This window comes from Oncorhynchus clarkii, unplaced genomic scaffold (assembly GCF_045791955.1).
Source record: "Oncorhynchus clarkii lewisi isolate Uvic-CL-2024 unplaced genomic scaffold, UVic_Ocla_1.0 unplaced_contig_7032_pilon_pilon, whole genome shotgun sequence".
NCBI lineage: Eukaryota > Metazoa > Chordata > Actinopteri > Salmoniformes > Salmonidae > Oncorhynchus > Oncorhynchus clarkii.
Genome location: NW_027260853.1, coordinates 99,665 through 127,500, shown reverse-complemented (window position 1 = coordinate 127,500; position 27,836 = coordinate 99,665). Strand labels below are relative to the sequence as shown.

The 27,836-nt window shown below is 40.9% G+C and overlaps 1 protein-coding gene across 6 annotated transcripts in view; it reads left to right on the top strand.

The window, feature by feature from the left end:
* LOC139401922 (RNA binding protein fox-1 homolog 1) overlaps positions 1-25,786 on the top strand; it is a 69,907-nt gene extending 44,121 nt beyond the window's left edge. For 3 of the 6 annotated variants that reach the window (XM_071145934.1, XM_071145937.1, XM_071145933.1), the window contains 4 exons: positions 2,160-2,199; positions 8,835-8,899; positions 22,462-22,537; positions 25,437-25,786. In XM_071145934.1, the coding sequence (XP_071002035.1) occupies positions 2,160-2,199; positions 8,835-8,899; positions 22,462-22,537; positions 25,437-25,559 (304 nt within the window). In that variant the 3' untranslated portion in view covers positions 25,560-25,786. Of the gene's footprint in view, positions 1-2,159; positions 2,200-8,834; positions 8,900-14,429; positions 14,483-22,461; positions 22,538-25,436 lie in introns of all 6 variants that reach the window. The other 3 variants (XM_071145935.1, XM_071145936.1, XM_071145938.1) reach the window with 3 other exon arrangements.
* The last annotated feature ends 2,050 nt before the right edge of the window (positions 25,787-27,836 follow it).

Genomic DNA, 27,836 nt, shown 5'->3' with positions numbered 1-27,836 from the left:
GGGCTTGGAGCTTGGATCTTGGTGCTTGGTGCTTGGGGCTTGGGCCTTGGAGCTTGGAGTTTGGGGCTTGGGGCTTGGAGTTTGGGGCTTGGGGCTTGAGGCTTGGAGTTTGGAGCTTGGGGCTTGGAGCGTGGAGCTTGGAGTATGGGGCTTGGGGCTTGGAGTTTGGAGTTTGGGGCTTGGGGCTTGGGGCTTGGAGTTTGGGGCTTGGGGCTTGGGGCTTTGAGCTTGGGGCTTGGGTCTTGGAGCTTGGAGCTTGGAGCTTGGGGCTTAGGGCTTGAGGCTTGGGGCTTGGAGCTTGGACCTTGGTGCTTGGAGCTTGGTGCTTGGAGCTTGGAGCTTGGACCTTGGTGCTTGGACCTTGGTGCTTGGAGCTTGGTGCTTGGGGCTTGGTGCTTGGAGCCAAATGTTGTTGATGGTGATTCCCGCTGGGGCCACACCCACACGTAAAATATATGAGGTGTTTAGGATAAAAGTGTCTGCTAAATGGAACATATGATTATTTGTCATCGAGGAGTTGTTTCAACAGTCTGATCAGAATGTGGTAGGAAGATGAGGTATTTAGCAGTGACAGTAGTGACATCACCTTTAGGACTGTTCATTAGTTCAACTAACTGTTTTCCGATTGGCGTTTCGACTAAGGCCCCCTTTGACTCCTAGTGTGGGGTCCGAGATGCACTTTCTGGACCTCCCCAGCCTCCTTACCACCTCAGAGAAAGACTGGATCCCAAATCCCTCCCTTCCCCTTGGCCCCCCATTTACGTGTTCACACTCACTTCCTCCTTTTGCAAATTAGCCCCTACACTATAGAGGGTGTAGGGGCTAATTAGCCCCACCGGTTGTCACTTCTACTGAGCCTGCAATGCTGCCAGCTTCAGAGAGAAGTGGAATCCCATACGGCAATGCTGCCAGCTTCAGAGAGAAATGGAATCCCATACGGCAATGCTGCCAGCTTCAGAGAGAAGTGGAATCCCATAAGGCAATGCTGCCAGCTTCAGAGAGAAGTGGAATCCCATACGGCAATGCTGCCAGCTTCAGAGAGAAGTGGAATCCCATAAGGCAATGCTGCCAGATTCAGAGAGAAGTGGAATCCCATAAGGCAATGCTGCCAGCTTCAGAGAGAAGTGGAATCCCATAAGGCAATGCTGCCAGCTTCAGAGAGAAGTGGAATCCCATAAGGCAATGCTGCCAGCTTCAGAGAGAAGTGGAATCCCATAAGGCAATGCTGCCAGCTTCAGAGAGAAGTGGAATCCCATAAGGCAATGCTGCCAGCTTCAGAGAGAAGTGGAATCCCATACGGCAATGCTGCCAGCTTCAGAGAGAAGGCACCGTGTTATTTATTATTTTTTTGCGCAATTTCACACAAAATAATAGAGAGGCTTTTTTGAATTAAATGACACGTGCGTTTGTTTATGTCCGATGTCCTGACTTGACACGTATAAAAGATGACATAGCACTCATGCTAACTGTTATATTTTGTTAAAAGACAGGGGGGGGGGGGGGGATTTGTTCATTTTAATTTCTTGCTTGTTTTGTTATTTAAATGTGGAACATGAGTTGCACCATTCAAGTCCGGAGTATTGGTGCTTTTCAAGACAACTGGGAACTCTGGGGGGGAAAAAAGGTCAAATTGTGACATCAGTGAAAGCCTCAGAAAGATGCCTGAGTTTTGGAATTCAGAAGAGTTGGATGACTGTAAAAAATAAAAAAAAAATCTAATTCAGAGTTTTTTTTCACAGTTTCTCAGTTGTCTTGAACACACTGAAGTCAGACGTCGGAGATTTCCGAGTTCCCAGTTGTTTTGAATACGGCATGAGTACCGAAGTTGATGGGTTTATTGATCCCCTCGTCACTCTGGAAGTCACCCTAAGAGTTTCGTCAGCAACACGTGACAACAGAGGGCCCTCCGAGAGAGTTGGTAGGGGGGGGGCAAGGCGCTGGTTTGGGATTCACAAAGAGAGACAGAGTAGGAAGAGGAGAGTGCCTGCAGAACTTCCCTGTTTGGCTCCACCCCTCTCATGTCTGGTGGTTTTTTGATTGGACACACTAACCTCTCCACAGACAGACAGGGTTGGTGTCTAGATGGTGCCTGCATGTCAACTTGCACTAATATGGATGTTTGTTTTGTTTGTGTTTGTTTGTGTTTGCATCCTTTGCAGTGTTGTTTACCAGGATGGATTTTATGGTGCAGATATTTATGTAAGTATTATTACCAGTGAATGACGTAGAGGGCCGTAACAGAGATAGATGTGTTTCTACTTACCACTCAGGACACATGACATTCACATGTGCCTGTATTCATGTTGGTTGGTTGTATGCTGAGCCAGGTATTTAGAGAGTTGCAGAGTCAGGTATTTAGAGAGTTGCTGAGTCAGGTATTTAGAGAGTTGCTGAGTCAGGTATTTAGAGAGTTGCTGAGTCAGGTATTTAGAGAGTTGCTGAGTCAGATATTTAGAGAGTTGCTGAGTCAGGTATTTAGAGAGTTGCTGAGCCAGGTATTTAGAGAGTTGCTGAGTAAGGTATTTAGAGAGTTGCTGAGTCAGGTATTTAGAGAGTTGCTGAGTCAGGTATTTAGAGAGTTGCTGAGCCAGGTATTTAGAGAGTTGCTGAGTCAGGTATTTAGAGAGTTGCTGAGCCAGGTATTTAGAGAGTTGCAGAGTCAGGTATTTAGAGAGTTGCTGAGTCAGGTATTTAGAGAGTTGCTGAGCCAGGTATTTAGAGAGTTGCCTAGTCAGGTATTTAGAGAGTTGCTGATCCAGGTATTTAGAGAGTTGCTGAGTCAGGTATTTAGAGAGTTGCTGAGTCAGGTATTTAGAGAGTTGCTGAGTCAGCTATTTAGAGAGTTGCTGAGTCAGGTATTTAGAGAGTTGCTGAGCCAGGTATTTAGAGAGTTGCTGAGCCAGGTATTTAGAGAGTTGCTGAGCCAGGTATTTAGAGAGTTGCTGAGTCAGGTATTTAGAGAGTTGCTGAGCCAGGTATTTAGAGAGTTGCAGAGTCAGGTATTTAGAGAGTTGCTGATCCAGGTATTTAGAGAGTTGCTGAGTCAGGTGTTTAGAGAGTTGCTGAGTCAGGTATTTAGAGAGTTGCTGAGTCAGGTATTTAGAGAGTTGCTGAGTCAGATATTTAGAGAGTTGCTGAGTCAGGTATTTAGAGAGTTTCATAGTCAGGTATTTAGAGAGTTGCTGAGTCAGGTATTTAGAGAGTTGCCTAGTCAGGTATTTAGAGAGTTGCTGATCCAGGTATTTAGAGAGTTGCTGAGTCAGGTATTTAGAGAGTTGCTGAGTCAGGTATTTAGAGAGTTGCTGAGTCAGCTATTTAGAGAGTTGCTGAGTCAGGTATTTAGAGAGTTGCTGAGCCAGGTATTTAGAGAGTTGCTGAGCCAGGTATTTAGAGAGTTGCTGAGCCAGGTATTTAGAGAGTTGCTGAGTCAGGTATTTAGAGAGTTGCTGAGCCAGGTATTTAGAGAGTTGCAGAGTCAGGTATTTAGAGAGTTGCTGATCCAGGTATTTAGAGAGTTGCTGAGTCAGGTGTTTAGAGAGTTGCTGAGTCAGGTATTTAGAGAGTTGCTGAGTCAGGTATTTAGAGAGTTGCTGAGTCAGATATTTAGAGAGTTGCTGAGTCAGGTATTTAGAGAGTTTCATAGTCAGGTATTTAGAGAGTTGCTGAGTCAGGTATTTAGAGAGTTGCTGAGTCAGGTGTTTAGAGAGTTGCTGAGTAAGGTATTTAGAGAGTTGCTGAGCCAGGTATTTAGAGAGTTGCTGAGCCAGGTATTTAGAGAGTTGCTGAGTCAGGTATTTAGAGAGTTGCTGAGCCAGGTATTTAGAGAGTTGCAGAGTCAGGTATTTAGAGAGTTGCTGATCCAGGTATTTAGAGAGTTGCTGAGTCAGGTGTTTAGAGAGTTGCTGAGTCAGGTATTTAGAGAGTTGCTGAGTCAGGTATTTAGAGAGTTGCTGAGTCAGGTATTTAGAGAGTTGCAGAGTCAGGTATTTAGAGAGTTGCTGAGTCAGATATTTAGAGAGTTGCTGAGTCAGGTATTTAGAGAGTTTCATAGTCAGGTATTTAGAGAGTTGTAGAGTCAGGTATTTAGAGAGTTTCAGAGTCAGGTATTTAGAGAGTTGCTGAGCCAGGTATTTAGAGAGTTGTAGAGTCAGGTATTTAGAGAGTTGTAGAGTCAGGTATTTAGAGAGTTGCTGAGTCAGGTATTTAGAGAGTTGCTGAGTCAGGTATTTAGAGAGTTGCTGAGCCAGGTATTTAGAGAGTTGTAGAGTCAGGTATTTAGAGAGTTGCTGAGTCAGGTATTTAGAGAGTTGCTGAGCCATGTATTTAGAGAGTTGCTGAGTCAGGTATTTAGAGAGTTGCTGAGTCAGGTATTTAGAGAGTTGCTGAGTCAGGTATTTCGAGAGTTGCTGAGTCAGGTATTTAGAGAGTTGCTGAGTCAGGTATTTAGAGAGTTGCTGAGTCAGGTATTTAGAGAGTTGCTGAGTCAGGTATTTAGAGAGTTGCTGAGTCAGGTATTTAGAGAGTTGCTGAGTCAGGTATTTAGAGAGTTGCTGAGTCAGGTATTTAGAGAGTTGTAGAGTCAGGTATTTAGAGAGTTGCTGAGTCAGGTATTTAGAGAGTTGCTGAGTCAGGTATTTAGAGAGTTGCCCTAGTCAGGTATTTAGAGAACTGGGAATTTGAGGTTTCTACATTATGATGCATTTACATGACACTTTAATTAATAATCTATCGCTCCCCAGCAACATTATGTGGGGGATATTTAAACTGTGCTATGTAACTGAATGTCTAATTAGAACAATATTCAACATGACAAAAGTTGGCCCAACTCTCTAAAATGGCCTAGAGCAGCTCAATGTAATGTAAACACACCCAGCCATACCAATGTTTATAGGCCTACATCAGCTCAATGTAATGTAAACACACCCAGCCATGCCAATGTCTATAGGCCTACATCAGCTCAATGTAATGTAAACACACCCAGCCATACCAATGTTTATAGGCCTACATCAGCTCAATGTAATGTAAACACACCCAGCCATACCAATGTCTATAGGCCTACATCAGCTCAATGTAATGTAAACACACCCAGCCATACCAATGTCTATAGGCCTACATCAGCTCAATGTAATGTAAACACACCCAGCCATACCAATGTCTATAGGCCTACATCAGCTCAATGTAAAGTAAACACACCCAGCCATACCAATGTTTATAGGCCTACATCAGCTCAATGTAATGTAAACACACCCAGCCATACCAATGTCTATAGGCCTACATCAGCTCAATGTAATGTAAACACACCCAGCCATACCAATGTTTATAGGCCTACATCAGCTCAATGTAATGTAAACACATGAGCCGTCCTCACCTCAGCAGCCTCCGCTGCAACCAACCCATACAAATCCAGAAATATAATACAATATTACATCAGTAGAATGGTAATAATATAGTACAGTATTACATCAGTATAATGGTTATAATATAGTACAATATTACATCAGTATAATGGTAATAATATAGTATAATATTACATCAGTAGAATGGTAATACTATAGTACAGTAATACATCAGTATAATGGTTATAATATAGTACAATATTACATCAGTATAATGGTAATAATATAGTACAGTATTACATCAGTATAATGGTAATAATATAGTACAGTAATACATCAGTATAATGGTAATAATATAGTACAATATTACATCAGTAGAATGGTAATACTATAGTACAGTAATACATCAGTATAATGGTAATAATATAGTACAATATTACATCAGTAGAATGGTAATACTATAGTACAGTAATACATCAGTATAATGGTAATAATATAGTACAGTATTACATCAGTATAATGGTAATAATATAGTACAGTAATACATCAGTATAAGGATAATAATATAGTACAATATTACATCAGTAGAATGGTAATAATATAGTACAATATTACATCAGTAGAATGGTAATAATATAGTACAATATTACATCAGTAGAATGCTAATAATGTAGTACAGTATTACATCAGTATAATGGTAATAATATAATACAATATTATATCAGTATAATGGTAATAATATAGTACAGTATTACATCAGTAGAATGGTAATAATATAGTACAATATTAGATCATTAGAATGGTAATAATATAGTACAATATTACATCAGTAGAATTGCAATAATATAGTACAGTAATACATCAGTATAATGGTAATAATATAGTACAGTAATACATCAGTAGAATGGTAATAATATAGTACAGTATTACATCAGTGGAATGGTAATAATATATTACAGTAATACATCAGTAGAATGGTAATAATATAATACAATATTACATCCTTAGAATGGTAATAATATAGTACAGTAATACATCAGTATAATGGTAATAATATAGTACAATATTACATCCTTAGAATGGTAATAATATAGTACAGTAATACATCAGTATAATGGTAATAATATAGTACAATATTAGATCAGTAGAATGGTACTAATATAGTACAGTATTACATCAGTAGAATGGTAATAATATAGTACAATATTACATCAGTAGAATGGTAATAATATAGTACAATATTACATTAGTAGAATGGTAATAATACAGTACAGTATTACATCAGTATAATGGTAATAATATAATACAATATTACATCAGTATAATGGTAATAATATAGTACAGTATTACATCAGTAGAATGGTAATAATATAGTACAGTAATACATCAGTAGAATGGTAATAATATAGTACAGTATTACATCAGTGGAATGGTAATAATATATTACAGTAATACATCAGTAGAATGGTAATAATATAATACAGTATTACATCAGTAGAATGGTAATAATATAGTACCTTATTAGATCATTAGAATGGTAATAATATAGTACAATATTACATCAGTAGAATGGTAATAATATAGTACAATATTAGATCAGTAGAATGGTAATAATATAGTACAATATTACATCAGTAGAATGGCAATAATATAGTACAGTAATACATCAGTATAATGGTAATAATATAGTACAATATTAGATCAGTAGAATGGTAATAATATAGTACAATATCACATCAGTAGAATGGTAATAATATAGTACAATATTAGATCAGTAGAATGGTAATAATATAGTACAATATTACATCCTTAGAATGGTAATAATATAGTACAGTAATACATCAGTATAATGGTAATAATATAGTACAATATTAGATCAGTAGAATGGTACTAATATAGTACAGTATTACATCAGTAGAATGGTAATAATATAGTACAATATTACATCAGTAGAATGGTAATAATATAGTACAGTATTACATCAGTATAATGGTAATAATATAATACAATATTACATCAGTATAATGGTAATAATATAGTACAGTATTACATCAGTAGAATGGTAATAATATAGTACAGTAATACATCAGTAGAATGGTAATAATATAGTACAGTAATACATCAGTAGAATGGTAATAATATAGTACAGTATTACATCAGTATAATGGTAATAATATAATACAATATTACATCAGTATAATGGTAATAATATAGTACAGTATTACATCAGTAGAATGGTAATAATATAGTACAGTAATACATCAGTAGAATGGTAATAATATAGTACAGTATTACATCAGTAGAATGGTAATAATATATTACAGTAATACATCAGTAGAATGGTAATAATGTAGTACAGTATCAGTGATATTACTGAAGATGTATCATCTCCACATTGTTGGAAGAAATGAGGTGCATTGTGGGTAGATGAGCAGAGAACAGTAGGAACACTATATTTAACAGGAACCAGAAACAGGAGACACTATATTTAACAGGAACCAGAAACAAGAGACACTATATTTAACAGGAACCAGAAACAGGAGACACTATATTTAACAGGAACCAGAAACAGGAAACACTATATTTAACAGGAACCAGAAACAGGAGACACTATATTTAACAGGAACCAGAAACAGGAAACACTATATTTAACAGGAACCAGAAACAGGAAACACTATATTTAACAGGAACCAGAAACAGGAAACACTATATTTAACAGGAACCAGAAACAGGAGACACTACATTTTTTATAGGGACCAGAATCACGTCATCTCCTGGGTGCTTGCTGCTCTGCTCTGTGTGGTGAAATGCATGCTGGTCGTGTTTCTGGCCATGGCGTGGTTGGCGTGACTTTGTGGTTGGTTGAACATGGAGTCTTGCTGTGCTCACAGACTGATCGTCACTGCATCACCGCACACCCGCCTGTCGCATGGATGTGTGTGTGTGTGTGTCGTGTTTGCGTGTGTGTGTGTGTGTGTGTGTGTGCGTGCGTGTGTTTGTGTGTGTGTGTGTGTCGTGTTTGCCTGATTGAACAGCTGATGGCAGCATTACATAAATTAAAACCTGTGTTCTTTGTAGAACATATGGGAATCTGTTGCAAGGCAGTTCTGTCAAATTAGTCTTTGAAAACAAATATCACATTTTAATGAAGAAATGTATCTATTTCCATTTATTATGAAATCAATACATTATTGACCGTGTGGCGTAATTCATTCAGCACACAGAAATATTTACCATCCAAAGCATTTCATTGGCATTGAGTCCTGCGTCAGCCTTGCTATTGATCAGACTGTGTGATGGTGTATTCTGTCAATGTATGTGTAGATCCATGAACCCGGCAGAATATCAATGTTACTGACAGGAATCAATCACATTGATTAATCTCTGTATCTGTGTGTGTGTGTGTGTGTGTGTCTGTGTGTGTGTGTGTGTGTGTGTGTGTGTGTGTGTGTGTGTGTGTGTGTGTGTGTGTGTGTGTGTGTATGTGTGTGTTTCCAGGGGGGCTATGCTGCCTACAGGTATACTCAGCCTGCTGCCGCCACAGCTGCTGCATACGGTGACAGGTGAGATGGACCTCTTCTTTTTTATCTCTCGCTCTCCGTCTCTCTTTCTGTCGCTCTCTCTCTCGCTCAACTTCTCTCTCTCGCTCAACCTCTCTCTCTCTCGCTCAACCTCTCTCTCTCTCTCTGTCTCTCTTTCTGTCTCTCTCTCTCTCTCTCTCTCTCTCTCTCTCTCTCTCTCTCTCTCTCTCGCTCAACCTCTCTCAACCTCTCCCTCAATTCAATTCAATTTCAATTCAAGGGCTTTATTGGCATGGGAAACGTGTTAACATTGCCAAAGCAAGTGAGGTAGACAACATACAAAGTGAATATATAAAGTGAAAAACAACAAAAATTAACAGTAAACATTACACATACAGAGGTTTCAAAACAGTAAAGATATTACAAATGTCATATTATATATATATATACAGTGTTTTAACAATGTACAAATGGTTAAAGGACACAAGATAAAATAAATAAGCATAAATATGGGTTGTATTTACAATGGTGTGTGTTCTTCACTGGTTGCCCTTTTCTCGTGGCAACAGGTCACAAATCTTGCTGCTGTGATGGCACACTGTGGAATTTCACCCAGTAGATATGGGAGTTTTTCAAATTTGAATTTGTTTTCAAATTCTTTGTGGATCTGTGTAATCTGAGGGAAATATGTCTCTCTAATATGGTCATACATTGGGCAGGAGGTTAGGAAGTGCAGCTCAGTTTCCACCTCATTTTGTGGGCAGTGAGCACATAGCCTGTCTTCTCTTGAGACCCATGTCTGCCTACGGCGGCCTTTCTCAATAGCAAGGCTATGCTCACTGAGTCTGTACATAGTCAAAGCTTTCCTTAATTTTGGGTCAGTCACAGTGGTCAGGTATTCTGCCGCTGTGTACTCTCTGTTTAGGGCCAAATAGCATTCTAGTTTGCTCTGTTTTTTTGTTAATTCTTTCCAATGTGTCAAGTAATTATCATTTTGTTTTCTCATGATTTGGTTGGGTCTAATTGTGCTGTTGTCCTGGGGCTCTGTAGGGTGTGTTTGTGTTTGTGAACAGAGCCCCAGGACCAGCTTGCTTAGGGGACTCTTCTCCAGGTTCATCTCTCTGTAGGTGATGGCTTTGTTATGGAAGGTTTGTGAATCACTTCCTTTTAGGTGGTTGTAGAATTTAACGGCTCTTTTCTGGATTTTGATAATTAGTGGGTATCGGCCTAATTCTGCTCTGCATGCATTATTTGGTGTTCTACGTTGTACACGGAGGATATTTTTGCAGAATTCTGCGTGCAGAGTCTCAATTTGGTGTTTGTCCCATTTTGTGAAGTCTTGGTTGGTGAGCGGACCCCAGACCTCACAACCATAAAGGGCAATGGGCTCTATGACTGATTCAAGTATTTTTAGCCAAATCCTAATTGGTATGTTGAAATTTATGTTTCTTTTGATGGCATAGAATGCCCTTCTTGCCTTGTCTCTCAGATCGTTCACAGCTTTGTGGAAGTTACCTGTGGCGCTGATGTTTAGGCCAAGGTATGTACAGTTTTTTGTGCGCTCTAGGGCAACAGTGTCTAGATGGAATTTGTATTTATGGTCCTGGTGACTGGACCTTTTTTGGAACACCATTATTTTGGTCTTACTGAGATTTACTGTCAGGGCCCAGGTCTGACAGAATCTGTGCATAAGATCTAGGTGCTGCTGTAGGCCCTCCTTGGTTGGTGACAGAAGCACCAGATCATCGGCAAACAGCAGACATTTGACTTCGGATTCTAGCAGGGGGAGGCCGGGTGCTGCAGACTTTTCTAGTGCCCGCGCCAATTCGTTGATATATATGTTGAAGAGGGTGGGGCTTAAGCTGCATCCCTGTCTAACCCCACGACCCTGTGTGAAGAAATGTGTGTGTTTTTTGCCAATTTTAACCGCACACTTGTTGTTTGTGTACATGGATTTTATAATGTCGTATGTTTTACCCCCAACACCACTTTCCATCAGTTTGTATAGCAGACCCTCATGCCAGATTGAGTTGAAGGCTTTTTTTAAATCAACAAAGGATGAGAAGACTTTGCCTTTGTTTTGGTTTGTTTGGTTGTTAATTAGGGTTTGTGCAGGGTGAATACATGGTCTGTTCTACGGTAATTTGGTAAAAAGCCAATTTGACATTTGCTCAGTACATTGTTTTCATTGAGGAAATGTACGAGTCTGCTGTTAATAATAATGCAGAGGATTTTCCCAAGGTTACTGTTGACACATATTCCACGGTAGTTATTGGGGTCAAATTTGTCTCCACTTTTGTGGATTGGGGTGATCAGTCCTTGGTTACAAATATTGGGGAAGATGCCAGAGCTAAGTATGATGTTAAAGAGTTTTAGTATAGCCAATTGGAATTTGTTGTCTGTATATTTGATCATTTCATTGAGGATACCATCAACACCACAGGCCTTTTTGGGTTGGAGGGTTTTTATTTTGTCCTGTAGTTCTTTCAATGTAATTGGATAATCTAGTGGGTTCTGGAATCCAGTGGGTTCTGGAATCCAGTGTGTTCTGGAATCCAGTGGGTTCTGGTCGTCTTTAATAGTTAATTCTAAGATCTGTATTTGATCATGTATGTTTTTGCTTTCTGTTCTTTGTTATAGAGCCAAAAATATTGGAGAAGTGGTTTAACCATACATCTCCATTTTGGATAGATAATTCTTCATGTTGTTGTTTGTTTAGTGTTTTCCAATTTTCCCAGAAGTGGTTAGAGTCTATGGATTCTTCCATTGCATTGAGCTGATTTCTGACATGCTGTTCCTTCTTTTTCCGTAGTGTATTTCTGTATTGTTTTAGTGATTCACCATAGTGAAGGTGTAGACTCAGGTTTTCCGGGTCTCTATGTTTTTGGTTGGACAGGTTTCTAAATTTCTTTCTTAGATTTTTGCATTCTTCTCACTCTCCCTCTCTCTCTCATGCTCTTGCTCGCTCTCTCTCTCTCAACTGCTCTCTCTCTCTCGCTCAACCTCTCTCTCTCTCTCTCTCTCTCTCTCGCTCTACTTCTCTCACTCTCCCTCTCTCTCTCTAGTACTGTGGTGATAGATGTATTGTAGATATTTAACATGTAACAGTAGATAGTACTGTGGTGTATAGTAGATATTTAACATGGAACAGTAGATAGTACTGTGGTGTAAGATGTAGATATTTAACATGGAACAGTAGATGGTCTCTGCTTCATATTGACATGTTTCTGGGGAGGACTGTTAGATAGAGAGAGTAACAGTCCTCTCTGCTTCATATTGACATGTTTCTGGGGAGGACTGTTAGAGAGAGAGAGAGTAACAGTCTTCTCTGCTTCATATTTACATGTTTCTGGGGAGGAATGTTAGAGAGAGAGAGAGTAACAGTCCTCTCTCTCTGCTTCATATTGACATGTTTCTGGGGAGGACTGTTAGAGAGAGAGAGAGAGTAACAGTCCTCTCTGCTTCATATTGACATGTTTCTGGGGAGGACTGTTAGAGAGAGAGAGAGTAACAGTCCTCTCTGCTTCATATTGACATGTTTCTGGGGAGGACTGTTAGATAGAGAGAGTAACAGTCTTCTCTGCTTCATATTGACATGTTTCTGGGGAGGACTGTTAGAGAGAGAGAGAGTAACAGTCCTCTCTGCTTAATATTGACATGTTTCTGGGGAGGACTGTTAGAGAGAGAGAGAGTAACAGTCCTCTCTGCTTCATATTGACATGTTTCTGGGGAGGACTGTTAGAGAGAGAGAGAGTAACAGTCCTCTCTGCTTCATATTGACATGTTTCTGGGGAGAACTGTTAGATAGAGAGAGTAACAGTCCTCTCTGCTTCATATTGACATGTTTCTGGGGAGGACTGTTAGAGAGAGAGAGTAACAGTCCTCTCTGCTTCATATTGACTTGTTTCTGGGGAGGACTGTTAGATAGAGAGAGTAACAGTCCTCTCTGCTTCATATTGACATGTTTCTGGGGAGGACTGTTAGAGAGAGAGAGTAACAGTCCTCTCTGCTTCATATTGACATGTTTCTGGGGAGGACTGTTAGAGAGAGAGAGTAACAGTCCTCTCTGCTTCATATTGACATGTTTCTGGGGAGGACTGTTAGATAGAGAGAGTAACAGTCCTCTCTGCTTCATATTGACATGTTTCTGGGGAGGACTGTTAGAGAGAGAGAGAGTAACAGTCCTCTCTCCTTCATATTGACATGTTTCTGGGGAGGACTGTTAGAGAGAGAGAGAGTAACAGTCCTCTCTGCTTCATATTTACATGTTTCTGGGGAGGACTGTTAGAGAGAGAGAGAGTAACAGTCCTCTCTGCTTCATATTGACATGTTTCTGGGGAGGACTGTTAGATAGAGAGAGAGTAACAGTCCTCTCTGCTTCATATTGACATGTTTCTGTGGAGGACTGTTAGATAGAGAGAGTAACAGTCCTCTCTGCTTCATATTGACATGTTTCTGGGGAGGACTGTTAGAGAGAGAGAGAGTAACAGTCCTCTCTGCTTCATATTGACATGTTTCTGGGGAGGACTGTTAGAGAGGGAGAGTAACAGTCCTCTCTGCTTCATATTGACATGTTTCTGGGGAGGACTGTTAGAGAGAGAGAGAGTAACAGTCCTCTCTGCTTCATATTTACATGTTTCTGGGGAGGACTGTTAGAGAGAGAGAGAGAGTAACAGTCCTCTCTGCTTCATATTGACATGTTTCTGGGGAGGACTGTTAGAGAGAGAGAGAGTAACAGTCCTCTCTGCTTCATATTGACATGTTTCTGGGGAGGACTGTTAGAGAGAGAGAGAGTAACAGTCCTCTCTGCTTCATATTTACATGTTTCTGGGGAGGACTGTTAGAGAGAGAGAGAGAGTAACAGTCCTCTCTGCTTCATATTGACATGTTTCTGGGGAGGACTGTTAGAGAGAGAGAGAGTAACAGTCCTCTCTGCTTCATATTGACATGTTTCTGGGGAGGACTGTTAGATAGAGAGAGAGTAACAGTCCTCTCTGCTTCATATTGACATGTTTCTGTGGAGGACTGTTAGATAGAGAGAGTAACAGTCCTCTCTGCTTCATATTGACATGTTTCTGGGGAGGACTGTTAGAGAGAGAGAGAGTAACAGTCCTCTCTGCTTCATATTGACATGTTTCTGGGGAGGACTGTTAGAGAGGGAGAGTAACAGTCCTCTCTGCTTCATATTGACATGTTTCTGGGGAGGACTGTTAGAGAGAGAGAGAGTAACAGTCCTCTCTGCTTCATATTGACATGTTTCTGGGGAGGACTGTTAGAGAGAGAGAGAGTAACAGTCTTCTCTGCTTCATATTGACATAGTTTTCACATTATTATGCTTCAGATTCTCTACTTTTCTTATTAAATCCTTTGTCCCATCCTCTCCTCCTCATCATCCCTCTTTCTCCCCATTCCTCTCCACGTCATCCTCTACACCTCCATCTCTAAAACATCCCTCCCCACGTCCCTCCCTCCCCCATCCCGTCTTCTCTTTCCTCCTGTCTTACCCCCCCCCCCTCCCCAGATCTCCCCTCAGAAAGCACAGTGCTATTGTGAATCTTATCTTCTCTTGCAGAGATAATTTGGTCCTCCTTGCAGCAGATGAAATGTCTTGTAACACCTCTACAGGTAATCATAAATACAGAGAGATATAGAATACAACTCAGTATCAAATCACATCACGCCGCCCCTCTCTATCTCTCTCTCTCACCCCTCTCTCTCTCTCTCTCCCAATCTCTCTCTCTCTCTCTCTCTCTCTCTCTCTCTCCCAATCTCTCTCTCTCTCTCTCTCGCTCTATCGCTCTCGCTCTATCGCTCTCTATCTATCTCTCTCTCCCAATCTCTCTCTCTCTCTCTCTCTCTCTCCCTCTCTCTCTCTCGCTCTCTCTCTCTCTCCCAATCTCTCTCTCTCTCTCTCTCGCTCTATCGCTCTCGCTCTATCGCTCTCTATCTATCTCTCTCTCCCATTCTCTCTCTCTCTCCCTCTCTCTCACCCATTCTCTCTCTCGCTCTATCTCGCTCTCTCTCACGCTCTCTAGCTCTCTCTCTCCCAATCTCTCTCTCTCTCTCTCTCGCTCTATCGCTCTCGCTCTATCGCTCTCTATCTATCTCTCTCTCCCAATCTCTCTCTCTCTCTCTCTCTCTCCCTCTCTCTCTCTCGCTCTCTCTCTCTCTCCCAATCTCTCTCTCTCTCTCTCTCTCGCTCTATCGCTCTCGCTCTATCGCTCTCTATCTATCTCTCTCTCCCATTCTCTCTCTCTCTCCCTCTCTCTCACCCATTCTCTCTCTCGCTCTATCTCGCTCTCTCTCACGCTCTCTAGCTCTCTCTCTCCCATTTAATCTCTCTCTCCCTCTCTCTCCCATTCTCTCTCTCTCTCTCTATCTCGCTCTCTCTCACGCTCTCTAGCTCTCTCTCTCCCATTCTCTCTCTCTCTCTCTCTCTCGCTCTATCGCGCTCTCTCGCTCCCATTATATCTCTCTCCCATTATATCTCTCTCCCTCTCTCTCTCCCATTCTCTCTCTCTCTCTCTCTCTCGCTCTATCGCTCTCTACCTCTCTCTCTCTCCCATTCTATCTCTCTCTCTCCCTCTCTCTCTCACGCTCTCTAGCTCTCTCTCTCCCATTCTATCTCTCTCTCCCATTCTCTCTCTCGCTCTATCTCGCGCTCTCTCGCTCTCTATCTCTCTCCCATTCTCTCTCTCTCTCCCCTCTCTCTCTCTCTCTCTCTCTCTCTCTCTTCTATCCCTCCCCCTCTCTCTCTCTCTCTCTCTCTATCCCTCTCTCTCTCTTTCTCTCTCCCTCTCTCTCTCTCACTTTCTCTCTCTGTCTATCTCTCTCTGTCTCTTATCCTCACCGTAGCAGTTATTACAACTGGTGTCATGATGTCTCATAGCAGGCCCTTCGTAGAGCTTCGTAGAGTTGTCATGAACAGGATTTACTATTTCATTAGCAGTTATAACAACTGGTGTCATGATGTCTCATAGAAGGCCCTTCGTAGAGTTGTCATGAACAGGATTAACTATGTCATTAGCAGTTATAACAACTGGTGTCATGATTTACTTTGTCTTAAGCGAATATAACAACTGGTGTAATGATTTACTATGACATAAGCAGTTATAACTGGTGTAATGATTTACTGTCATAAGCAGATATAACAACTGGTGTCATCTATGACTGACTACCATTGGCTGTTAGTAGAGACTATAGGTCAGTATGGCAGAGACTATAGGTCAGTATAGTAGAGACTGTACTGTAGGTCAGTATAGTAGAGACTGTAGGTCAGTATAGTAGAGACTGTAGGTCAGTATGGTAGAGACTGTACTGTAGGTCAGTATGGTAGAGACTGTATTGTAGGTCAGTATAGTAGAGACTTTACTGTAGGTCAGTATGGTAGAGACTGTACTGTAGGTCAGTATAGTAGAGACTGTAGGTCAGTATAGTAGAGTCTGTACTGTAGGTCAGTATGGTAGAGACTGTACTGTAGGTCAGTATAGTAGAGACTGTACTGTAGGTCAATATAGTAGAGACTGTACTGTAGGTCAGTATAGTAGAGACTGTACTGTAGGTCAGTATGGTAGAGACTGTATTGTAGGTCAGCATAGTAGAGACTTTACTGTAGGTCAGTATGGTAGAGACTGTACTGAGGTCAGTATAGTAGAGACTGTAGGTCAGTATAGTAGAGACTGTACTGTAGGTCAGTATAGTAGAGACTGTAGGTCAGTATAGTAGATACTGTACTGTAGGTCAGTATAGTACAGACTGTACTGTAGGTCAGTATAGTAGAGACTGTAGGTCAGTATAGTAGATACTGTACTGTAGGTCAGTATAGTAGAGACTGTACTGTAGGTCAGTATGGTAAAGACTGTTCTGTAGGTCAGTCTGGTAGAGACTGTACTGTAGGTCAGTATAGTAGAGACTGTACTGTAGGTCAGTATGGTAGAGACTGTACTGTAGGTCAGTATGGTAGAGACTGTACTGTAGGTCAGTATAGTAGAGACTGTACTGTAGGTCAGTATAGTAGAGACTGTACTGTAGGTCCGTATAGTAGAGACTGTAGGTCAGTATAGTATATACTGTACTGTAGGTCAGTATAGTACAGACTGTACTGTATGTCAGTATGGTAGAGACTGTACTGTTGGTCAGTATGGTAGAGACTGTAATGAAGGTCAGTATAGTAGAGACTGTACTGTAGGTCAGTATAGTAGAGACTGTACTGTAGGTCATTATGGTAGAGACTGTAGGTCAGTATAGTAGATACTGTACTGTAGGTACGTATAGTAGAGACTGTAGGTCAGTATAGTAGAGACTGTACTGTATGTCAGTATAGTAGAGACTGTAGGTCACTATAGTAGAGACTGTACTGTAGGTCAGTATGGTAGAGACTGTACTGTAGGTCAGTAAAGTAGAGACTGTACTGAAGGTCAGTATGGTAGAGACTGTACTGTAGGTCAGTATGGTAGAGACCGTACTGTAGGTCAGTGTAGTAGAGACTGTACTGTAGGTCAGTATAGTAGAGACTGTAGGTCAGTATAGTAGATACTGTACTGTAGGTCAGTATAGTAGAGACTGTACTGTAGGTCATTATGGTAGAGACTGTACTGTAGGTCAGTATAGTAGAGACTGTACTGTAGGTCAGTATGGTAGAGACTGTACTGTAGGTCAGTATGGTAGAGACTGTACTGTAGGTCAGTATGGTACTGACTGTAGGTCAGTATAGTAGAGACTGTACTGTAGGTCAGTTTAGTAGAGACTGTAGGTCAGTATAGTAGAGACTGTACTGTAGGTCAGTAGAGTAGAGACTGTAGGTCAGTATAGTAGAGACTGTACTGTAGGTCAGTATGATAGAGACCTTAGGTCAGTATAGTAGAGAATGTAGGTCAGGTCAGTGTAGTAGAGACTGTAGGTCAGTATAGTGGAGACTGTAGGTCAGTATAGTAGAGACTGTAGGTCAGTATAGTAGAGACTGTACTGTAGGTCAGTATTGTAGAGACTGTACTGTAGGTCAGTATTGTAGAGACTGTACTGTAGGTCAGTATAGTAGAGACTGTACTGTAGGTCAGTATAGTAGAGACTGTAGGTCACTATAGTAGAGACTGTACTGTAGGTCAGTATGGTAGAGACTGTACTGTAGGTCAGTATGGTAGAGACTGTACTGAAGGTCAGTATAGTAGAGACTGTAGGTCAGTATAGTAGATACTGTACTGTAGGTCAGTATAGTAGAGACTGTACTGTAGGTCGGTATGTTAGAGACTGCACTGTAGGTCAGCATGGTAGAGACTGTAGGTCAGTATAGTAGAGACTGTAGGTCAGTATAGTAGAGACTGTACTGTAGGTCAGTGTAGTAGAGACTGTACTGTCGGTCAGTATAGTTGAGACTGTACTGTAGGTCAGTATAGTAGAGACTGTACTGTAGGTCAGTATAGTAGAGACTGTACTGTAGGTCGGTATGTTAGAGACTGCACTGTAGGGCAGCATGGTAGAGACTGTAGGTCAGTGTAGTAGAGACTGTAGGTCAGTATAGTAGAGACTGTACTGTAGGTCAGTGTAGTAGAGACTCTAGGTCAGTATAGAAGAGACTGTACTGTAGGTCAGTGTAGTAGAGACTGTAGGTCAGTATAGCAGAGACTGTAGGTCAGTATAGCAGAGACTGTACTGTAAGTCAGTATGGTAGAGACTGTAGGTCAGTATAGTAGAGACTGTAGGTCAGTATAGTAGAGACTGTACTGTAGGTCAGTGTAGTAGAGACTCTAGGTCAGTATAGAAGAGACTGTACTGTAGGTCAGTGTAGTAGAGACTCTAGGTCAGTATGGTAGAGACTTTTCTGTAGGTCAGTATAGTAGAGACTGTAGGTCAGTATAGCAGAGACTGTAGGTCAGTATAGCAGAGACTGTACTGTAAGTCAGTATGGTAGAGACTGTAGGTCAGTATAGTAGAGACTGTACTGTAAGTCAGTATGGTAGAGACTGTAGGTCAGTATAGTAGAGACTGTACTGTAGGTCAGTATAGTAGAGACTGTACTGTATGTCAGTATAGTAGAGACTGTAGGTCAGTATAGTAGAGACTGTAGGTCAGTATAGTAGAGACTGTACTGTAGGTCAGTATAGTAGAGACTGTAGGTCAGTATAGTAGAGACTGTAGGTCAGTATAGTAGAGACTGTAGGTCAGTATAGTAGAGACTGTACTGTAGGTCAGTATGGTAGAGACTGTACTGTAGGTCAGGATAGTAGAGACTGTACTGTAGGTCAGTATGGTAGAGACTGTACTGTAGGTCAGTATAGTAGAGACTGTACTATCGGTCAGTATAGTAGAGACTGTACTGTAGGTCAGTATAGTAGAGACTGTACTGTAGGTCAGTGTAGTAGAGACTGTACTGTAGGTCGGTATGGTAGAGACTGCAATGTAGGTCAGTGTGGTAGAGACTGTAGGTCAGTATAGTAGAGACTTTAGGTCAGTATAGTAGAGACTGTACTGTAGGTCAGTATGGTAGAGACTGTAGGTCAGTATAGTAGAGACTGTACTGTAGGTCAGTATGGTAGAGACTGTAGGTCAGTATAGTAGAGACTTTACTATAGGTCAGTGTAGCAGAGACTGTAGGTCAGTATAGTAGAGACTGTAGGTCATTATAGTAGAGACTGTAGGTCAGTATAGTAGAGACTGTAGGTCATTATGGTAGAGACTGTAGGTCAGTATAGTAGAGACTGTAGGTCATTATGGTAGAGACTGTAGGTCATTATAGTAGAGACTGTAGGTCATTATAGTAGAGACTGTACTGTAGGTCAGTGTAGTAGAGTCTTTCGGTCAGTATAATAGAGACTGTACTGTTGGTCAGTATAGTAGAGACTGTAGGTCAGTATATTAGAGACTGTGCTGTAGGTCAGTATGGTAGATACTGTGGTTCAGTATAGTAGAGACTGTGCTGTAGGTCAGTATAGTAGAGACTGTAGGTCAGTATAGTAGAGACTGTACTGTAGGTCAGTATAGTAGAGACTGTAGGTCAGTATAGTAGAGACTGTTCTGTAGGTCAGTATAGTAGAGACTCTAGGTCAGTATAGTAGAGACTGTAGGTCAGTATAGTAGAGACTGTACTGTAGGTCAGTATAGTAGAGACTGCACTGTAGGTCAGTATAGTAGAGACTGTAGGTCAGTATGGTAGATACTGTAGGTCAGTATAGTAGAGACTGTACTGTAGGTCAGTATAGTAGAGACTGTACTGTAGGTCAGTATAATAGAGACTGTACTGTAGGTCTGTATGATAGAGACTGTACTGTAGGTCAGTATAATAGAGACTGTAGGTCAGTATGGTAGAGACTGTAGGTTAGTATAATAGAGACTGTAGGCAGTATGGTAGAGACTGTAGGTCAGTATAATAGAGACTGTAGGTCAGTACAATAGAGACTGTAGGCAGTATGGTAGAGACTGTAGGTCAGTATAATAGAGCAGGTTGGTGAGACTGTGAAGAACAACGTCCAAATGTATTGGGGATTAACACACACACACAGACATACGCACACACACACTCAAACACACATGCACAATGTCCAAAACTAATGGGAATTAACTGAGCCTATGCAAATCAGCCTATTTATATTTGCAAGCCAGGCTGCTGATTGGCTGTTATCAGTATGCGCGGGCAGTCAGGCTCAGAGGGGGAGATTAGAACTTTGCTATCGCCACCGCTTCCGCTCGCTGCCCCTCGGAACTCTGGGATATGGAACCGCTCTCTGGGGGTTTTAGTTTTACCATGTCTGTCTGTCTCTCTCTCTGTGTCTGTCTGTCTGTCTTTCTCCCTGTCCTTCTGTCCGTCCGTCTCTGTGTCTGTCTGTCTCTCTGTCTCTCTCTGTCTCTGTCTCTCTCTCTCTCTGTCTGTCTCTCTCTCTGTGTCTGTCTGTCTGTCTGTCTGTCTGTCTTTCTTTCATTCTTTCATTTTTTCTCTCTAACTGTTCTACCTCCCTATCTATGTCCCTCTAACTCTGTTCTACCTCTCTATCTCTTTCCCTCTAACTCTGTTCTGTCTCTCTCTCTGTTCCTCTAACTCTGTTCTACCTCTCTATCTCTGTCCCTCTATCTCTGTTCTACCTCTCTATCTCTGTCCCTCTATCTCTGTTCTACCTCTCTATCTCTGTCCCTCTAACTCTGTTCTACCTCTCTATCTCTGTCCCTCTAACTCTGTTCTACCTCTCTATCTCTGTCCCTCTAACTCTGTTCTACCTCTCTATCTCTGTCCCTCTAACTCTGTTCTACCTCTGTCCCTCTAACTCTGTTCTACCTCTCTATCTCTGTCCCTCTAACTCTTGTTATCTTTCTCTTTCTTTGTCTGTCTGTCTGTCTTACTGTCTGTCTGTCTGTCTTACTGTCTGTCTGTCTGTCTCTCTCAATATGAAAAAGTAACCAATCCTTTTCTTGTTAGGGTAAAACCTGCTGTTATTCACTGTGACTTTTACAGCCAACGTTATTCTATGTTTTAATTTCTTATTAAACGTATTGCGATGTAGAAGGAAAGGAGGTTATTACATGTTTGTGTAACTGTGTTTCATACATTCACAGATGCTGAGTCCTCTGTTTCTGCACTGAGATGGCTGTTACATGTAACTGTGTTTCATACATTCACAGATGCTGAGTCCTCTGTTTCTGCACTGAGATGGCTGTTACATGTAACTGTGTTTCATACATTCACAGATGCTGAGTCCTCTGTTTCTGCACTGAGATGGCTGTTACGTGTAACTGTGTTTCATACATTCACAGATGCTGAGTCTTCTGTTTCTGCACTGAGATGGCTGTTACATGTAACTGTGTTTCATACATTCACAGATGCTGAGTCTTCTGTTTCTGCACTGAGATGGCTGTTACATGTAACTGTGTTTCATACATTCACAGATGCTGAGTCCTCTGTTTCTGCACTGAGATGGCTGTTATATGTAACTGTGTTTCATACATTCACAGATGCTGAGTCTTCTGTTTCTGCACTGAGATGGCTGTTACATGTAACTGTGTTTCATACATTCACAGATGCTGAGTCTTCTGTTTCTGCACTGAGATGGCTGTTACATGTAACTGTGTTTCATACATTCACAGATGCTGAGTCTTCTGTTTCTGCACTGAGATGGCTGTTACGTGTAACTGTGTTTCATACATTCACAGATGCTGAGTCTTCTGATTCTGCACTGAGATGGCTGTTACGTGTAACTGTGTTTCATACATTCACAGATGCTGAGTCTTCTGTTTCTGCACTGAGATGGCTGTTACGTGTAACTGTGTTTCATACATTCACAGATGCTGAGTCTTCTCTTTCTGCACTGAGATGGCTGTTACGTGTAACTGTGTTTCATACATTCACAGATGCTGAGTCCTCTGTTTCTGCACTGAGATGGCTGTTATATGTAACTGTGTTTCATACATTCACAGATGCTGAGTCCTCTGTTTCTGCACTGATATGGCTGTTACATGTAACTTTGACTCCATTCAAATGAATCCTAAGAGTTACAGAACACGTACAAGACATGGATGTACTGTGTGTGAGTTTATGTGTGTGTGTTTATGTGTGTGTGTGTGTGTCTGGTTTTGATGATGGGTACTGATGGTGTTTGTTGTTGTCTCATGTGTTTCCATAGTTACGGACCAGTATATGCTGCGGACCCCTACAACCACCCACTTGCTCCAGCAGCCACATACAGCATTGGTGCCATGGTAAAATACACACTTACACACCTCTCTCTGTCTCCCCGTCCTTCCTCCTCTCTCTCTCCTTCCTTCCTCCTCTCTCTCCTTCCTCCTCTCACTCTCTGTCTCCTCTTCCTCCTCTCTCTCTGTCTCTCCTTCCTCCACTCTCTCTGTCTCCTCTTCCTTCCTCTCTCTCTCTCTCTCTCTCTCTCTCTCTCTCCTTCCTTCCTCCTCTCTCTCTGTCTCCTCTTCCTCCTCTCTCTCTGTCTCTCCTTCCTTCCTCCTCTCTCTCGATCTCCCCTTCCTTCCTTCCTCCTCTCTCTCGGTCTCCCCTTCCTTCTCTCTCTCTCCTTCCTTCCTCCTCTCTCTCTCTCCTTCCTTCCTCCTCTCTCTCTGTCTCTCCTTCCTCCTCTCTCTCTGTCTCTCCTTCCTCCTCTCCTCTCTTGCCATCAGGTGTTTTTTCATTCTCTCTTGCTTTTCTGTGTTTCCTTGTCTTCCTCCGTTCATCCACCTCTCCCTCAATCTGTCCCTCTTCACCTCTCCCTCCCTCTCCCTGAGGGACAGACAGACGGGCGGGCAGGCGGACAGACAGACGGGTGGGTGGGCGGGCAGGCAGGCGGACAGACAGACAGACGGGCGGGCAGGCGGACAGACAGACAGACAGACAGACAGACAGACAGACACATCTACTCCGCTAACACAAGCACGGTGCATTGTTATGTGATTCCGTCATACACAACAAAACGAGCACGGTGTTGATGTTGTTGTCGTTACTGATGTTGTTATGTGATGTCTCCATGTATTAACCCATTGTTTCTCACCCCTCTGAGTAGCCCCTGGCATGAAGGCCTGGCATGAAGGCCTGGCATGATGACCTGGCATGATGGCCTGGCATGATGGCCTGGCATATCTGCTGGCATGACTGGGTGCACGCTGCATGTGGGGGGGGGGCCATGTCTTCCCACTGGGTTTGTAACGGTAACCTAACAAACGGTAAATGGCAGATAGTTGGTCAGGAAGTAGTGCGTGGAGGGTATTCTACACAGCAGTCAGTCAATGAGTTTCACAAGCAGACTTAGACAAGTGCTTTACATATACAGTACATATACAATACATATCTTTACATATACAGTACATATACAATACATATCTTTACATATACAGTACATATACAATACATATCTTTACATATACAGTACATATCTTTACATATACAGTACATATACAATAATATCTTTACATATACAGTACATATCTTTACATATACAGTACATATACAATACATATCTTTACATATACAGTACATATCTTTACATATACAGTACATATACAATACATATCTTTACATATACAGTACATATACAGTACATATCTTTACATATACAGTACACATACAGTACATATCTTTACATATACAGTACATATATTTACATATACAGTACATATATTTACATATACAGTACATATCTTTACATATACAGTACATATCTTTACATATACAGTACATATCTTTACATATACAGTACACATACAGTACATATCTTTACATATACAGTACATATACAGTACATATCTTTACATATACAGTACATATCTTTACATATAGAGTACATATCTTTACATATACAGTACACATACAGTACATATACAGTACATATACAGTACATATACAGTACATATCTTTAAATAGCTTTACATATGCAGTACATATCTTTACATATACAGTACATATACCGTACATATATTTACATATACAGCACATATATTTACATATACAGCACATATACAGTACATATCTTTACATATACAGTACATATATTTACATAGCTTTGCATATACAGTACATATCTTTACATATACAGTACATATATGTACATATACAGTACATATATTTACATGTACAGTACATATATTTACATATGCAGTACATACAGTACATATACAGTACATATCTTTACATATACAGTACATATACAGTACATATACAGTACATATATTTACATATACAGTACAGATCTTTACATATACAGTACATATCTTTACATATACAGTACATATCTTTACATAGCTTTGCATATACAGTACATATCTTTACATATACAGTACATATACAGTACATATACAGTACATATACAGCACATATACAGTACATATACAGTACATATCTTTACATATCTTTACATATACAGTACATATATTTACATATACAGTACATATACAGTACATATCTTTACATATCTTTAAATATACAGTACATATATGTACATATACAGTACATATATTTACATATACAGTACATATATGTACATATACAGTACATATATTTACATATACAGTAAATATATTTAGATATACATTACATATCTTTACATATTTTTACATATACAGTACATATCTTTACATATACAGTACATGTACAGTACATATCTTTACATATACAGTACATATCTGTACACATACAGTACATATCTTTACATATACAGTACATATCTTTACATATACAATACATATCTTTACATATACAGTACATATCTTTACTTATACATTACATATACAGTACATATCTGTACATATACAGTATATATCTTTACATATATAGTGCATATCTTTACATATATAGTACATATCTTTAGGGATGTTGTTTGCATAGAATTAGAGAAGAATATCTCTATATTTACGCGTGTGTTTCAGAATGATTTACATACAGTTTATCTCTGTGGTTACACGTGTGTTTCAGAATGATTTACATACAGTTTATCTCTGTGGTTACGCGTGTGTTTCAGAATGCTATACATACAGTTTATCTCTGAGTTCTTACATGATCTCTATGGTTACGTGTGCGATTCAGAATGCTTACATTATCTCTATGGTTACGTGTGCGTTTCAGAATGCTTACAGTATCTCTATGGTTACGTGTGTGTTTCAGAATCCGTTTGCCCCGTTGGCTGATGCCAAGACGAGGAGTCATGCAGACGACGTGGGGCTGGTGTTGTCCTCCCTGCAGGCTAGTATATACAGGGGAGGTTACAGCCGCTTCGCCCCATACTAACCCACCAACCAACCTCCCCACAACCAAACAACAACCAATTACTACCCTACCAACCAACCAACCTCCCTAAAACCATACAACAACCAATTACTACCCTACCAACCAACCAACCTCCCCACAACCAAACAACTTCAAATCCTTTCTGACAGGGATACAACCGAGCGACCAACCAACCGACCAACCAACAAACAAACCACACAACCAACAAACCAGTATGTGAGTGAGACAGACAGAGAGAGAGAGAGAGACAGACAGAGAGAGAGAGAGAGAGAGAGACAGAGAGAGAGAGACAGAGAAATAACTTTGAGGCCTGGGTATTGCAATATATGCTGTCGAGCATGATTTTAGCAGCTCCTAAGAGAGAGGGAAGTCAGTCAACTAAAAAGAAGGATATTTATACCTCAGATATGTTGTGTGCTGTTTATTTTGATACGGTGGGTTTTTAATTTGTAAAGGTTAGTAGATTGTCCGTGTTGGTAGAGCTACAGAAGAGCTACTAGATTTAAAACCTTACCATAGTAAAACAACACATTTTTAACTGTTAGGGCTTCGTGAAAAGACAAACCAATCCTGTAAAATACATCGTAGAATGAATGTGATCCCGTTTCGTAAGAGTGTTTACATGATTCTAGGGTTCGGATTCCTTTGACATTCCTCTCTGTTAGCGTCTACGTTGTTTCCTAGCTACTGGGGTTAGGATTAGGAACGGGTTTAAAGTTATGGACTGGGCAAGTGTTAGGGTTAGGATCAGGTTAGGATTAGGGTGAAGGTTGGGGTTAGGTTAGGATTTGGGTTAAGGTTGGGGTTAGGTTAGGATTAGGGTTAAGGTTGGGGTTAGGTTAGGGCTGAAGTTTAGGGTTAGGATTAAGGTTAGGGTTGGGGAGGTGGGGGTAAAATGGGGCATTAAAAAGGCACCGAAAGGTTGCAAGATCGAGTCCCACTGCAGACAAGGTAAAAATCTGTCGTTCTGCCCCTGAACAAGGCAGTTAACCCACTGCTCCTAGGCTGTCATTGTAAATAAGAATTTGTTCTTAACTGACTTGCCTAGTTAAATAAAGTTAAAATAGATATTAGACCAGGTGATGGGAAAGACAGAGATGGAGGGGAGGTGGGGGTAAAATGGGCCACAACACAGTGCTGTGTAATTATTAGACCAGGTGATGGGATAGAGAGATGGAGGGGAGGTGGGGGTAAAATGGGGTACTATAAACCCACAACACAGTGCTGTGTCATTATTGGACCAGGTGATGGGAAAGAGAGAGATGGAGGGGAGTAGTTGTGTGTGAATGATGCGTAGTCGGCAGCATGCTAAACAGCGAGGACGTTGATGTGTGGATTAGATCATGATGGTTGTGATTGTCATCGTTTATCACTCAAAGCCAAAGGTTCAGATGTTCCCGGGGTTTTCCATCTGTGTGTGCAGTCAGATTTTTACAGAGAATAACTTATTATGGTTAGAGGACAGAGAGACTGCTTCCCAAACAAACCCCTATTCCCAATATAGGGCCCTATACGCCTCTGGTCAAAGTTGTGCACTATATAGGGAATAGGGTGCCATAGGGCCCTGTTCAAAGTAGTGCACTATATAGGGAATAGGGTGCCATAGGGCCCTGTTCAAAGTAGTGCACTATATAGGGAATAGGGTGCCATAGGGCCCTGTTCAAAGTAGTGCACTATATAGGGAATAGGGTGCCATAGGGCCCTGTTCAAAGGAGTGCACTATGTAGGGAATAGGGTGCCATAGGGCCCTGTTCAAATGAGTGCACTATGTAGTGAATAGGGTGCCATAGGGCCCTGTTAAAAGTAGTGCACTATATAGGGAATAGGGTGCCATAGGGCCCTGTTCAAAGTAGTGCACTATGTAGTGAATAGGGTGCCATAGGGCCCTGTTCAAAGGAGTGCACTATGTAGGGAATAGGGTGCCATTTGGGAGGCCTGTAGTCTTTTTCTCCGTGGAGGGTTTACTGTTGAAACCATCATCTAGTCCCTTTAGTCAAAACCCTTTATATAGATATAGGTTATCCCATAGTAATAATAATGATACTGGGACAGATGTCGTTTTTATAGAAATTACAGTATTTCCATTGATATAGTTGCTGAATTTTATATTATGGGAGAGAATTTAAAAAAATATAAAAAAATGTCTATATTTACCTTTTGTGTTTGTGTTTTTTTTTCTGTCCAGAAATTATACGACTATGATTATTTGTACCCGATGAAAACTGAACAAAAAAAATATATATATATATATATATATATACCAACAATGTATTAATG